This window comes from Fulmarus glacialis, unplaced genomic scaffold, assembly GCF_000690835.1.
Source record: "Fulmarus glacialis isolate BGI_N327 unplaced genomic scaffold, ASM69083v1 scaffold596, whole genome shotgun sequence".
NCBI classification, from domain to species: Eukaryota; Metazoa; Chordata; class Aves; order Procellariiformes; family Procellariidae; genus Fulmarus; species Fulmarus glacialis.
This window is the reverse complement of record NW_009215970.1, coordinates 5,271-19,907: the sequence shown is the minus strand read 5'-3', so window position 1 is coordinate 19,907 and position 14,637 is coordinate 5,271. Positions and strand designations below refer to the sequence as shown.

The window sequence follows — 14,637 nt, the reverse complement described above, 5'->3', positions numbered from 1 at the left end:
CGGCATTCGTTCTGCCTTTATTATAAAGAAAAAAAAGGGATGGAAGAGAAGCTTTGTCCTGGACTGTTTTTTTTAAAATTAAATAACACAAAGACATGTACAATTTCAGCTAATACAATTTTCATAATTATTAGATGGCCAAAATGTTACCACCTGCTATTCAAAAAACAGGACAGCTTTGTTAATATACCTCAGTTCTGTTTCACTGAAGAAATAGGTAGAGGTTACCATAAAAAGAAAAAAATTATCATTGATAGATCTATGGGATAAGATACATTTTTTTTAAATATCAGAGAAGAAAAACTCTAACAATAATAAAATCCATTTTTAGACCTGCATAGCAAAAACTGTTACTAAGAACACAGAGAATGTTATATAAACCACCCTGGATTGTACTTGGAATGGAGTGGGTTCATATTGTCAGGAAAATGATGAAATATTTTCTAGTTCTCTTGGTAACTAAAGAGAATATTAAATAACATCTGTCAAAAGCAAGTATTTGAAGATCAGCTGGCCCAAATCAGTTAGTCGCAGAAGCCTTCAAAGAGGCAGCTAGGGAGAGATGTAGTCCACTGCTTAACATCTCCAGCACGACTCCAGATAACCAGTGGATTGTAGTTTTGTTAACCATCAAAAAGGGTAAAGAGATGACCTGATTCAATTATAGCTCACTTAGTCTAGTGTCTGCTCAGGAAAAACAACTGGAAAGCTATTATGGATTTATCTTTAATTGCACTAAAATGGCTAGAATAATAATTAATGATAATCATCATCACATTAGGCAAACTCAGGTCTTGTCAAACAAGGTTTACTTTCAAATTTGCCTCAAATGCTACTGTGTCAATACAACATACACAGACATTTGTAGGTGGCTCAATTAGCAGTATGTGACACTCCAATTTAGGGAGCTGGCACAGAACTGTATCAGTGCATTTAATCTTTGCTGTATTAAGAACTAGCTGCCAGCTCTCAGATTGCAGCTGTCAGTTGAAGATTAACACTGACAAATTAGACAGGAGTTCCTCTACCAGCATTTTTGAGATCTGTACTCTTCAATGTTTTCATCAGTGCTACACTATCTGAAATAATGTGCAGCTAACAGAATCATAGGAGAGTTAAACAGTGAAAGGGACATGTTACTAACACATGCCAAAAGGGGTCACAAAGTAAATAAACTCAAATCAAATGTAGAGACAATCATTCCTTAGGAACTAAGAGCACTGACAATTAGCTATGGACACAATCCTGAAAAGCAGCAAGTGTCAAGCGTCCAGAAGCCATTACTGGGAGTGAGATATAGCAAACCCAGTCCTGAAAATGAGCTACCACTGAAACTCTGACAAAAGGAACGAATTCTTATCTCCTTGCCTATGTAAATACAAGGAGTAAAGAATATCAGGAGAAAGACAATTTCACTCCTATATATGGTGTTGGTTGAAACACTGGGATAGCCTGTCTGGCTATGGGGACCATAATTTTAAAAGAGGCTTTTAAAACAGCTGGAGAAAGTGCAGAGGATTGTTACTGAAGTGACTCAAAGACTGGAGAAAATGACTTACTGTGCAAGAGTCAGGGTAAGTCCAAGTTGTGCAATACCACCAGGCAGAGACAGCCCACTGCTTATGCCAGCTGAGCCTGCTCCAGGACCAACTGACACTAATTAATGTGGCCACTCACACAGCAGGCTGATGCTGCTGCATAGCTCCTGAGACCAGAGGTTGTATCTTTACACAATGCTGCTCTGTATCATGAAGACGCACCCTCAAATAACCCAGTCTTTTAATTTATTTAGAAAAAAAAAGAAAGAAAAAAAGAAAAAAAGGGAAAAGAGAAAGCAGGGGGAAAAGCAAAAGGGGAAAAGCAAAAGGGGAAAAGCACAAGGGGAAAAGCAAAAGGGGCAAAGCAAAAAGCAAAAAAGAAAAAAGCAAAAAAGAAAAAAGCAAAAAAGAAAAAAGCAACAAAGAAAAAAGCAAAAAAGAAAAAAGCAAAAAAGAAAAAAGCAAAAAAGAAAAAAGCAAAAAAGAAAAAAAAAGAAAAAAAGAAAAAAAAAAGAAAAAAAGGGGAGACAGGGAAGAGTGATTTGTTTTCTATGTATAAGAACTTTCGCAGAGAGGAAATAAAGAGAAATATATATGGTTCCCTTATCTTATGGGGAAAAGCATCTGAAAAAATTCATGACTGCAAGCTGAAGCCAGAGAAATTTCAATTAGAAATGAAGAGCAATTTCAATCAGGAGAATGACCACCCATTGGCTTCTTTAAAAAAAAAGTACTGGATTCTCCTTACAGAGGCCCATCGCATTAGAAATAAAAATGTTTTTCTGTGGATACACAGTTGTTTATTTCTTCTACTCCTGACGAAGAGGAGTATATAATAAATAACCGTGCCTCCTGACAGGTCAGCACCTTCAAATGACAGTGTTATTTGAAACACTTTCCTAAGTTTCTACTCCTTTCTCTTCAAACTTGATACCTACATTTCTGAGGTAGCCTCAAGATGTACTCATTCAGGGAACAAAGTCTCAGCAGTCCCTCCTCTAAAAAATGAAATTTTACCTCTCATTTCACGAGCAACCAACCCTTGTTATCTCACCAGGACAAGTACTGGCACTCTTCTTAACTAATGACTCAATGTTGCATCCTGATGGCATTTTTAGTTTTAGATCTGACAATAGTGCAAAAGATATAATAGGACAAATATATAATGCACCCTCTTCTAAGGTTGTATCTTCCTTAAAGCAAAGAGGCAAGAGTCCCATGATCATTATTTCAAATTATGTCAGCGATGCCAATGAAAATAAGACCAATTTCCAAATAGAGCTGTGCTAAGGAGAAACTGAACAAGTTATGAATATAAACGGCATTGTTAAGATACCCCACATATTCAGATACAAACCATGCAAATACTCACCAGTTTGTGATGGCAATGGGAAAGCGCATCCAGGATTTCATCTACAACTCGGTCAGACAGAAAAGAAGCCACTGTCAGCTTTACTTCACTGTGTGAGGATTAAAAATGAGACAGAAATTTTTAATTCACGCAGGAGAATTTTGTCTTTATACACGTTCAACAGTGCAATGATTATCCATGGTGCTGTCACTTTATTTGAATGAAAACATTAGAGGGTGTCAGGATACATGACTGCAGGTTTCAGAAATAAACTCATGAATCACACAATAAACACAAGAGCCTCTGTACCATATTTAACCTGCTTCTAACATTTTTCTAAGAGCTGAAATGAAAATGTCTGGGTAAGAGAGCCGAATAAAAACCACATGTGAAACTCAGTAAGAAACACTCTGCCACTGAAGTCAGAGAAACACGAATCTCAGATGAATGGGATTAGGACAGTGCTGCCTGTTTAACACTACTACACTGAGCAACTACAATCCACTCATTTCCTCAACTCCTTTTTGTGTTTGTCTGCCAGTTGAAGAACAACTGCACAATGCTGGTTCTCCAGTCTTTGCCATCACAACTTTGCTTCCTCTTTTTGCTCTAGGTAACCGCTTTCTGTCTCAAGAACTTCATGTCAGCCGTTCCCATTACACAGACGTACGTGGAACACCAACACACCCCGTACACTGAAATGAGGTTTCACTGGTAACTTCCCATCAAGGAAATGTGTACCTTGAATTGCTCCCTTGGGGTCCCGTCTTTGGCCACAGTTACAAAAGGCTCAGTCTGTGGAGGGCAGCTGATTTGCAGCTGACAAGCACCTACGCCTGAGCTGCAGCCCGAAGCTCCATCTCTCCTGCCTCTACCGTTTCAAGGCCAACTGCTTCAACTGACACTTGCCAGCAAGTAGCACGATTTTGTTTTAAAGTTTTTATGTGTGGACTGAGTTGCATTGGATTAACAAAGCTACTTCTATCTGGGGCTAGCACTACTGCTGCAGAAAGCCTGGGGAAAGAGGTAAGAAATTCCTTGGAAAAGCAATGCATCTCACAGGGGCCTAGAATGGTGGCCAAGCCACGGTGGAAAGAGAATGAGAGTGAAGGGATTTCCCTCAGTTAACTACATATTAATTTCAAGTAATATAAGGCAGGAAGGGTGACAGTGTGGCACCCTCATCCCACTGACAGCTGCAGCTTCTACAGGTGGAATGGGGAAAGGGCACTATTATTGTCTCAGGGTCAAGATTTGTTTGATAGAACTATAGGACTGAAGTGAAGAAAACTCACTTCCCTGAACCATTTTAAATACTCTGAAGGCATAGCTTTTCCTGCCAATCTTGCTGCACTCTGCAAAACTAATTTCTAAGTCTTACTGTTTTCTTCTTCTGCAAATATATCATCATCACAATGCAAAATGACTTGCTTTTCCATCAAGTAGAAAGGATTCCTTAGCCAAATGACGGCAACTGCAAAGGTTTAAGTACAGGTCAACCGCATTATACTGCATAAATATATTCTCTGGTATATATTTAATATGGAAAAAAAGATGTAGTAAAAGGTCAGTAAAAGGCTCTTTTTTTAAAGAGCGAACTAAGAGTTGTTTAGGGTAACTATTTCTGCTCCAGGTTTGTGGTTTGAATATCCAAGTTTCCATTTTTTAAGTATGTCTGTCTGCTGCACACAAACAAAAAGTTTTAAAGTGATTGCTACAGCTACAAGACAAGACCAAATGCAGCAACACAGAAAGCACTGTTAACTCTCAAAGCAAATAAGTGCAATTTCCTTATATTACAGTAATTCAGTGTTACCTGAGAATATAAATAGGTTTAAAAAAACATATCAGTCATGAAAATGTTATTTGTGTACCATAAACCAAAACTCTTACTAAATAAAACAGAAGCACATGCATTAATGATCAAGTTAACATCCCTGGAGATTCCAAATATTTGAATCTCCTGAACTAAGTTCACCAGACCTGTAGGACAATTTCCTGCTCTTTGCATGCCTTAATATAGTTTCTTGTGAGTCACAAAAGCATTCAAAAAATCTTCTACTACGCAAACATACATACACGCAACCCAAAATCCAAATTCTATAACCAATTTTGTTAGATTAGTCTTTTAAAGTACCTAATTTTATTGAGGATATCAATTCCAGATTGCTCCAAGAGGACATTTTTCACAAAAGTGCGTGGGATGGAAATCTTCTCAGTGCTAGCCTCAATCAGGTCTTCACGGATGCGAGCTTTCTTCATTACATTTGGGCAAAGGTTTTCTGCTGCATCCACCATAGACTCAAGGAGCGTCTGCGGCACAGTAAGCAAAAGCTAACATCAGGTATTGAGATTGATCTTTAGCTGGAAGATCACAGCATTATTCTGGTGCATAGCACTATGGCACTTTTAGACTTGTAATTTTCACAATTTTTCTTCCTAATTTCCAATCCATTTTGCAATCTAGCTGCAATATAAAAGGCATTTTACAAAATAAAGCCAAGGAGGAACAACATACTTGTTTTGAAAATGACCCACAGCTGTACTTGTTTGCCTTTTCAAATGCGAAACATTCACATGTCTGTGTGTTTAACTGTCAGAACAATAAATAAGCTCCCACCACTGCTGCCTCTGCATGCTGCAGAAGCAGTGGATGTTCTGCTGCAGCTGCCTTCACTCTAAACTGTGCCCTGAATCAGCAATTTCCATCAACGCTCGACCTGCCAACTTGTAAGAGGCAGTATATGAAGAAAAGAGGCTCATGAGAACTTGGCATGCTGTACAGGGCTGGAATATACTAGCCAAATATTAAGAAGTAGCTACAAGTATGGTTTGCAGTGGGCATACAAGCCTTTACTACATGGATCTCATTTACATACATTGAAGTCCACAATGAACCTTAGGTGCAGTCAACAATTTTTATTCCTTTTTAATGACTGATCAAACCCCCAAACCAGGACAGAAGAAAACCATACATGCTCCATGTATAACCCCCCAACTCCCTCAACTTTCTTTTTCTTAAAATAAGGTCTCCTCTGCTGATGGTATAAAGTCAACTTCTTCCCTCTTAGATTTTCTCTTAGAAAAATCTTTTATATATACCTCAATGCTATGAAGTTATGTTATGAAGCCCCTTTCAATTGCATTAGATTTATCTCCTACCTGTGCCTGTGAGAAAAGGTAATTCTGGTTTAAGTCCTGTTTTATCCACCTACTGGTTTCTTTTCCAAACCCCAGCTCTGACCAGAAGGCTAAAGAGCCCTCACTACAGGCGCAGGTGAGGGCTCACAGTCCTTCACATAATCATCCATGTATGAACTTGTGTCACGAAAAGTGCAGGAAAGCGCTAATGTACACACATAGGGATCAGGATGAGACATAGAAACACTACTAGTGCCCTGTATCACTGAAACATCTTTCCTCTAATTGCTTTCAATTTTCGTATCCAAAAAGGTCCTACCCAAGGTATATAGGTATAAACCCACAGGTTTTATACCTATAGGTATAAAACAATCAACTGGTCATCTGGAAGACTAAATTTTAAATTCACACTGTTCTATCGACATGCTGATACGTACCCTGTGTACAATAAAACAGATTTATTCATAAACACAAAACAGTATTTTCTGACAAGACCGGAAATTGTTCTTGTTCAAATTCTCTCCTATATCCACCTTACTCCATATCTCCAGTCCCAGCAACTCAGGAAATCTATTTTGCATATCTTCAGAAAGCTATTCAACCATCAATTAATTTCCCATCAAATAACTTGTTTCAGAGATTGCAAGAGATCAAGGCTCATCAGCACGAGATTTGAAAACAAACTCTCTATGTCCATTCCCAGCATGAAGCACTACTTAGAAAGATCAGTAAGAGGATGATTATCTCCAGCAGCTGGTCCCTCTGCACGCTGAAGCTGTCACGCTGCTGCACTCCAGTGACCGTGGGGTCTCCTTGGGCTACGGTGCTTCCAAAGTGGCAGGGAGAATAAAGGCACTGTCCTTGGTTCACGCTTCAGTGTACATGCAAGACCCATTTCCCCCAACTTTGAATCCTCTAAACAAGTGGGACAAGCAGCAACTATTAGAAGACATCAGATTTTTCAACATATGCTATGGCACGTGCAGCTTTTGAGCAGTTTTTTTAAAATCCAAAGGAAGGTCGAAAGAAGAGAGTAACAGGACAGAGCCCAGTTTAGTGAAATGGGCCAAGTTGTCTCCAGTAAGACTGAAGGTTGATAACGAAACAGAAACAAAATCATGGTTTCATTGGAATGGTATAGTAGGTAAGCCTAGCTCTAACCTAGGGGCTTCTAAATTGTACAAAAATAATGAACTGCACCCCTTGAAAACTCGGCCGATTTCCTTTTTATTCTCAATCTCACTCCACAGGTAAGTGACCTCAGGCTGAACTCCATCTTATCAGAGCTTTTTTCTCTTTGCTTAACCCTACCATAACTGGCAATTTTCATATGTAGATACTGAGTAAGAAACAAAACCACCATTACTGCATAATAATTTTAATGATTCAAAGCAGCATCTTTCAGTCTGTAGCTCTTAACTGACTGATTTTTGAGTGTAGATTCACAAGGACAACACAGAAGCATGAAGCAGCCACAGCATACAGGGAAGTCTGACCTTTACAACATTTGATTTACAGGTATAAGGGACAACTGCCGTTATAGCTAATATGGAGCTTGTTTCTGGGTTCCCAAGCTCTCTGCACTTTAAGGACTCCTCCTGCACTCTCTCCTTCAATCCCCAAACAGATTCTGGAGCCGTAACACTAATGAAGAGCCTTTCAAGCCCCTGTGGCCATATCCATATGGAAGATGAAGAACTTCAATGGTAGAGACAACTGAACCAGGTAAACTACTAATGAGAATTTCTGACACATCCATTTTTTCCCATAGCATTTACTCACTGGTACAACTGTGTAGTCTACCTTGAAAAATCACACTCAGCCTCCCAAGAGTTACCGATGGATCACAATCATAAGTTATAAAGGCTTGCTATGTTGAATTACAATTGCAGTCTAAGCATGGTCTTTCAAAAGAGATCATGCGAAGAAATGCTGTGTGAAGGTGTCAGTGGGAAGTAGGAAAAAAGACTAAAGACCTTACCTGAAAATTAATTTTTACTCAAAATATTCAGAAAATGTGCAATTTAAAAGTTAAAGAAGAGACCCAAACTCTATTTAAGTGCACAACTGAACCTAATTTCTTCAGTGGTGGATTTCAACTGTTGATTTCACACGACTATTGTCGTATCTACAGAAATCTTTCCCCACCCCCTATTTCCATCCCAAAAACTTTCAGTGATGGAAACTCACAGCTGCCAATATTCACTGTGGAGTGGCAAACATTTCAGTCACATGGCCACAAGTGCCAGTCAGCAGGCGTGCAGAAATCAGAGAATGAAGTCCTGCCCACAGGACAGCCCATAATGACTCTTAACATTCAGGACAAAGTAAGTAAAAGGACTGGAGGATGATGGTGTCTAAAGAAAAAATGGAACAGGTGATGGAGCCAACAAACCCTTTGCACTAGGATGGAATTTAAGAGGAATAGTTCAAGCACTCCTGTCCTTACAAAACAATCTTCTCTTGCTTAAGCACCATTTGTCTTGCCTACGATTTTCCCTTGGGCCTCTGCTGACCAAATAAAGCATCTCTGGGTTCTGTGTGTCCACAGTGACACCAGCAGAAGAGAAATGCAAGGGCATTGCTATAATTTCTCCTTTGGCCAACTCAACTCACTCCAAGATGTTGCTTTTCCTTATCTAACTTCTTTCTTCCCCTCCCTTCCCTTCTTTGAGGTTAAAAAAATCTCGTATTTGCCTGAAGAGCATTCATTGACTTTACCCAATTTCCAAACGCTGCATTCTAGAATCAGGTTCTGGTTGCTATGGAAGCTAAAAATCAAAACTCCACTTACAGCACATAGGATGTTTTTCCCCCAGCAATTACAAAAACAACTGTACTTATGTGAGCTCCCTTATCTATCTTCACAAATAATAAACTGCATATGATGTTCTGAATTGACCTAAACAACCGGGGAAAAAAAAAAAATCCTAATCCATGTTCAATATTCTCTCCTCCATGCAAAGTACAACACCATAGAACTTAAAGGAAAACCTTTCAGCCTTGAGTGTAAAATTAATAAAAATAATGAGTGTTACAATATATAAAGAGCATTATGACTTTATAGTTTCTTGTAAGGCACTTAAACTTTAACGCCACACAAATCAAAAGTAAATGTAAAAGTTAGAATGGTTGAGCTAAAGTGCTTTTTGCTGTAAATGTGGAAAAGCATAAATGGAAGACCCATTATCTCAATCTTATGCCAGGAACTATAAATAACATTCCAGATGCTGAAGAGGTTTTTTTCCCCCCCCTTCTATAAGACTCTCCAAAATGTACAGGATTTTTTAAGTGCATGAGCCCTGCACGAAGGGCTGACCTGATTATTCCAGTCCCAATAATAGCCTAGAAGCTCCACTGGGAAGAATCTTGTGGATAAATCACTTTCATGTCTGCAGGAATCAAAAAAGTGATAAAGAATCTTCACCTTATTTCATATAATGGGGAAAGGGAGGAAAATACTAAAAATTCAGCACCATTTTCCTCCTCATTAACTTTTTAATTTCGAAAAAGTAATTAGTAATGTGGTATTATTATTGTTCTTCATTATGTTCCCACTGACTGAAGCATTTTCATGTTGTTTCAACTGAAAGTTCAACCTTCACTTTCAGATTCTTTCCTAAGTTTAAATATAACAAAACACAGGCAAGATAGCTTAGTCATAAACTTAAGTTGATCTGAATTGCCTCGGAACCATATTCTTAAATTCATCAACTTCCATACAGATCCCAAAGTTTCCCCACCTTGACTTCTTCCTGGACTGATACCTTTGCACATGCTGTATGGATGACACTTCCTTTCTTATTATACAGTAAGATCTAACATAATTGAAGGTAGAAGTTTCTGAGCAAGAGCTGCCTGAACCCACAGGTGAGAATATTTACAGATCAATGACGTCTATTTCAAGAACTGAGGTTTGACAGGCAACTTGTGAAAAGATTTCCTGTAAAGCTGCCTGTACTAATTCTTGGGGCACTTTCAATACATACAAGTTATCCAAACCAAACAGTTAAAGTGGAAATTCCACACCAGTGGCAAAAACGGTCACTGGGAAAAAAATTCTGCAATGGAGTCCACAGAAAAGAAGCTTTCACTCCAGTGGGATAACTAGTGAGTACTTTTCTCCAGGGCATGAGACTTTTTAGGATGCTTGAGAGATTCCTTTATTAGGGGCCTAAGGAGCAACTGATAAGTCTTCCCCTTCTAGAAGATAAAATAAGATGATAATAAACAGTATATGCTCCTTCTGCCCACTGCAAACACTAAAGCAATTTTTTTCATTCCAACCAGGCAAGTATCCAGATAAGGCACAAAGTTATAAGAAACTAATAATGAAAAGCTAGCTTACGTACAAATATACTGAGAAGTAAAAAATAAACAAACAAAAAAAAGTATGGCACATTTGCATTTAGCAACAGAAGATCTCAGAGTTATTTCTGCATTTAAGAGATGGTAATACATCTACATCCACAGACCTTAAGTTGCTCATCCACAACCCTTGTGACTTCTCCAGCCATGGATTCAAGTGTCTCTTGGATTGGATTGGAGAGTGAACCATTCGCTCCTGCCCAAGAAGCTCCACCAAGGTGATACAAATTTGGTAAGAGCTGTAAGACAGAAAGAATATTTTCGGAAAGTAGGCTCATCACTACCTGTCTTCAAATCCGGACAAATAAGAGGAAATCTCTCCGCTAAATCTTTATAAATTAGAACTATTTTGTCACTTTAAATATTACCTACAGCTGATTATCTGAAGAAAATACTCTTTTGTGACACATGGTTATTTTAACTCCCCAAAAAGAGAAAAGCTGCAAGCACACACTGAACTGCTCTCAGTACTACCAGTATGCTGGGAAGGGCTTACTGTTTTGGAGTTCTTAGCATCCCGCATAAGCCGTTCTGCAGATTTGACATCTTCCTGTACAGCATCCACACCACAGTTTCTTAAAGAGTTGAGATGATCTTGCACTTTTACACATATTCTGTCAATCATCTACTTAAACAAAAGAAATAGAAAAGATAAAACATCAGAATGTTGGTCAAATGCAAACTGAATTCAATCCAGGTAGCAAATCAATAGCAGCATGATGAGATTTGTAGAGAAAATGTAACAATCTGGAAATGCATGAATCTGGAAATGCATGATCAGAGCTTGGAGGTGTATCAATGCTACTGAAGGAAAGCCTTATACCTCATAAAGACACATTTAAACATTGGAAAAATAAATAAAACTTTACCATTTAAAAAAAAAAAATATGCTTTGGAATATTTCCGCCACAGTTACCTCCAGGAAAACTACAAATAACCAACAAGTTATCCAGTTCAAGTGTTGTTCTGTTTTTTGGAGCAAGTTTAATACTGAAAATAACCTTCTAACACTTAGCTCTGAAGGTCACTGAATTGTTAAGAAGTTCAGACAGTAAAAGAACGCTCTGTCACTATCCATTCAACAAACACCAATAGAGATTTCTCCTGTCTAAGCAAAATGCAATTGAGCAGTCTTCTGGGATATTCTTTCAAAATGTAAATATTCCTAGTTGCAAGTGAACTATAACTACAAAAGCAAAAGTTTCCATCAGACCTTCCACAGTGGGATAAATTGAACTTAATCTGCATCTGCAACACAATTCATTCAACATGCTGCAAATACAGGGCAGGTGGTATATCTGTATCCTTACAAGACAAACCAATAAGAATGCCTGACACATAGTCAGTTTTGATTAAGATATACAGGGTAGGGAGATATAGAGATATAGTAGTTAAAAGTCTTTATCAGCCCACACAGCATTCATTAGAATTGGTTATTTGACATTTTGAAGCAACATATGAGTGCATGTGTCATCATCATATAAAGTCTAGAGTTCTAGCATCTTGTATCATTAGCAACGAGAACTGAAATAATTTCACAGCATGCTCCTTTTCTGCTCTGCATGACTCTTCCTCTTCAAAGGGTTTTGGGTGTTCTTTTGTATAAGTACAAAAAGCTAATTAATTATTAGACAGTGGAAAGTCTCACTGGGACATCTGGCCTAAAAAAAAAAACCAACACTCTGGGAATAATAATGCAATTCCACCATACTAACTAGAGAATCTTTTCCAGCTCTCTTTTAAAGCTGTTTTTAAAATCCATCCTTATTGTACACAATTTAATGTAGAAATGAGTAATTTTACTCTACTTTCAATAAATTACATTTACTGAAACCTGATGTGTGCGTGGTTGTTGGAGAAAAGCACTACTAAAACCACCAAGCTATAAAAAGATCTAAACTTAATTCATACGGAGATTACTAACTTGGGAAAAAAGGTGGCATTGGAACAGATAAATTACTAAAATAAAATAAAGTGATGCTGCTCTTGCGGTTTTTAGTAGCAGTAGATCTCCACATACCATTTTCTCTGTCGAGAGGTTAGAGTATAATTTCAGGTTCTAGTAACAAAACTTTGTCCCATTAAATTTTAATAACACAGGTAGAAAAAGGCCACTTTGAATTAAGATTCACCAAAACAAAAAAATGCAGAGAACAGAGAGAAATTTCATTGACTCAGCTGAAAAGCAAAACAGGTATTTCTCTCCTGTTTGCTGGAGTCTCCCATTTGCATGGAAACACAACTTGTGCAAACAAACATGGAAGTAAGTTTAAAACAAAGGCCATAAGTTTTATTCTGCTTACACCACCTTGCTTCAGTGGTGTACTAGAGCTGAAAACAGCCCTGAGGGATACTGGCAAGAAATGCACTAGAACAGAGCGAATGGTAAGCTACCACAGAAAATGCTTGTAGTCCTCTCAAGGAAAAAAAAAAAAAAAAAAATAGAACAGCATGTGGCATTTAGGAAACCTGGTAGTGGTTGACAAAACACAAAAGCTTTCCAGCTTCAAGCAATATTTTGGGCTGTGTTAGATAGGAAGCCTTTTCAGCTCTCCAGACTATAAAAAGCACGGAAGACTTCTATCTTCCTTTGCTCCCTCCCTCTAAGTAAAGCTTCCCATGATACCCACAGCTCTGAAGGTGTAAGGTAGATGATGACTTACTCTCTAAGGCTATTTGCTCTGGTGGTACCTAAAGGCATGTTTACATGGTTGCTCAGTGCTAGGCAGAGAAACTGGAACTGACTCAGACACCAGAACTGGCACAGCCTTATGATGCTGCTTGTCACACTGATGAGAGCCTGCTGAAAAGTCAGACTCCTGAGCACGAATGAACTAAACTGTTCCGGGTTCTAACAGTAGTTCACTCAAAAATAGCTCGGGTCTTTCTCTACACAGTACTACTATACATAAGACCTCCTCACAAAAGCTTTTTTTCCTTCCAAAAATATTATCATTGATAATTATTTCTTGGGAAATGAAGTATCACCCAGGAGGCACATCTTGCTTTAAGCTACTCTGACAGAACGGGAGAGAACTCTATTTCCAGGCAGGTTTTAGACACCAAGGAGTACCAGTAAGGAAAACGTTCTCACCTGCTGAGTGGTACTAGTGACAATGCCTTGCTGCAGCCGGTACGCTTGCTCCTGTAGGTACTTTCTGGTCTCGTGATTACGAAGCAAGTAGTTTTCTATCTAAAAAACAAAGCCAGATTAGGAAACTGATTTGACTCTTCACATTGTAATTTGCTTTCAATTTTGCTGCCATATCAGAAATGGGGACTGACAGGAAAAACTGCCTAAGTATTTGTTTGTTATCTGCAAACCTTATTCTGTGTGTCTCAATGCTTAATAATCACATTGGCAAATATTCATTCACTCACAGGCTAGTGAAACATCATTACACACTGTGTTTTTGCCAGTGTTTTCTGAATTAGTCTTCTATTTCGAACAATTGAGTAAGTTACGCTGACAAAGGAGTAGATCCAGGTTTGAGAAATATTTGAAGGGACTCCATCCATAAAGTATTGTCATAGAGACCATGATGACACAAGATAGTCAATTCATTTCTTTTAGATGCATTTGGCCCGCTGCAAAGACACAGATTTAAATAGCAGTATGGTCTGGAAAGAAGATAAAATATCTAAAAGTGCCTAACTGATACAGAAGCCTCAGTTCAAAAGTTACTTAAGGCTAAGCAGTACATAAGTGCTCTTCAAAGACAAGTGATTCCCACCCACAGCTGCTGGTCACAGCCCACTACAACCGTCACCAGCAGTAAACACCTACCATCAGCCAGCTTAACGGCACATAGAGTAACCCACTAACCTGGCTCTATCAAACTTAGTCCAGTCAAAAAACCCTACTAGCAAACTGTTTAAGGTTCATCAAAGGTGACGGATCTGGTCTGAAAGAAAAAGAGGGGAAAAGCATGGGTGGAGTGGCCAGCAGGTTGTGAAGCAGAGACTAATAGGGACTGATGGTCACCTCTAAACCTGCATCAGCAGCAAGAACTGGAACAGTCTGACCATGCCCCACAGTAATGCAGGGTTTATCCAGTTTGCCCACATTGTATGTAAAGCGTGCTGCAAAGATACCGGAGCTCGGGAGGTTAGCTATGTCCATCTGGTGCTGGACCAGGACCAGAAGCACTCTTATTGTACTCAAGCTGTGGTGTGCTGAAGCTTACGGACTCTCCTGAAACGTCAGTCAGTTCAGATGTCCCAGCACCAGGCATGACA

At 38.7% G+C, this 14,637-nt stretch overlaps 1 protein-coding gene across 1 annotated transcript in view; it reads right to left on the bottom strand.

The window, feature by feature from the left end:
* LOC104077744 (leucine-rich repeat-containing protein 16A-like) overlaps positions 1–14,637 on the bottom strand; it is a gene marked incomplete at both ends in the record, with an annotated part of 18,824 nt that overhangs the window by 474 nt on the left and 3,713 nt on the right. Inside the window, 5 exons of the mRNA XM_009579102.1 lie at positions 2,911–2,998; positions 5,027–5,202; positions 10,506–10,637; positions 10,895–11,023; positions 13,493–13,591. Coding sequence (XP_009577397.1) covers positions 2,911–2,998; positions 5,027–5,202; positions 10,506–10,637; positions 10,895–11,023; positions 13,493–13,591 — 624 coding nt within the window. The remainder of the gene's footprint in view (positions 1–2,910; positions 2,999–5,026; positions 5,203–10,505; positions 10,638–10,894; positions 11,024–13,492; positions 13,592–14,637) is intronic.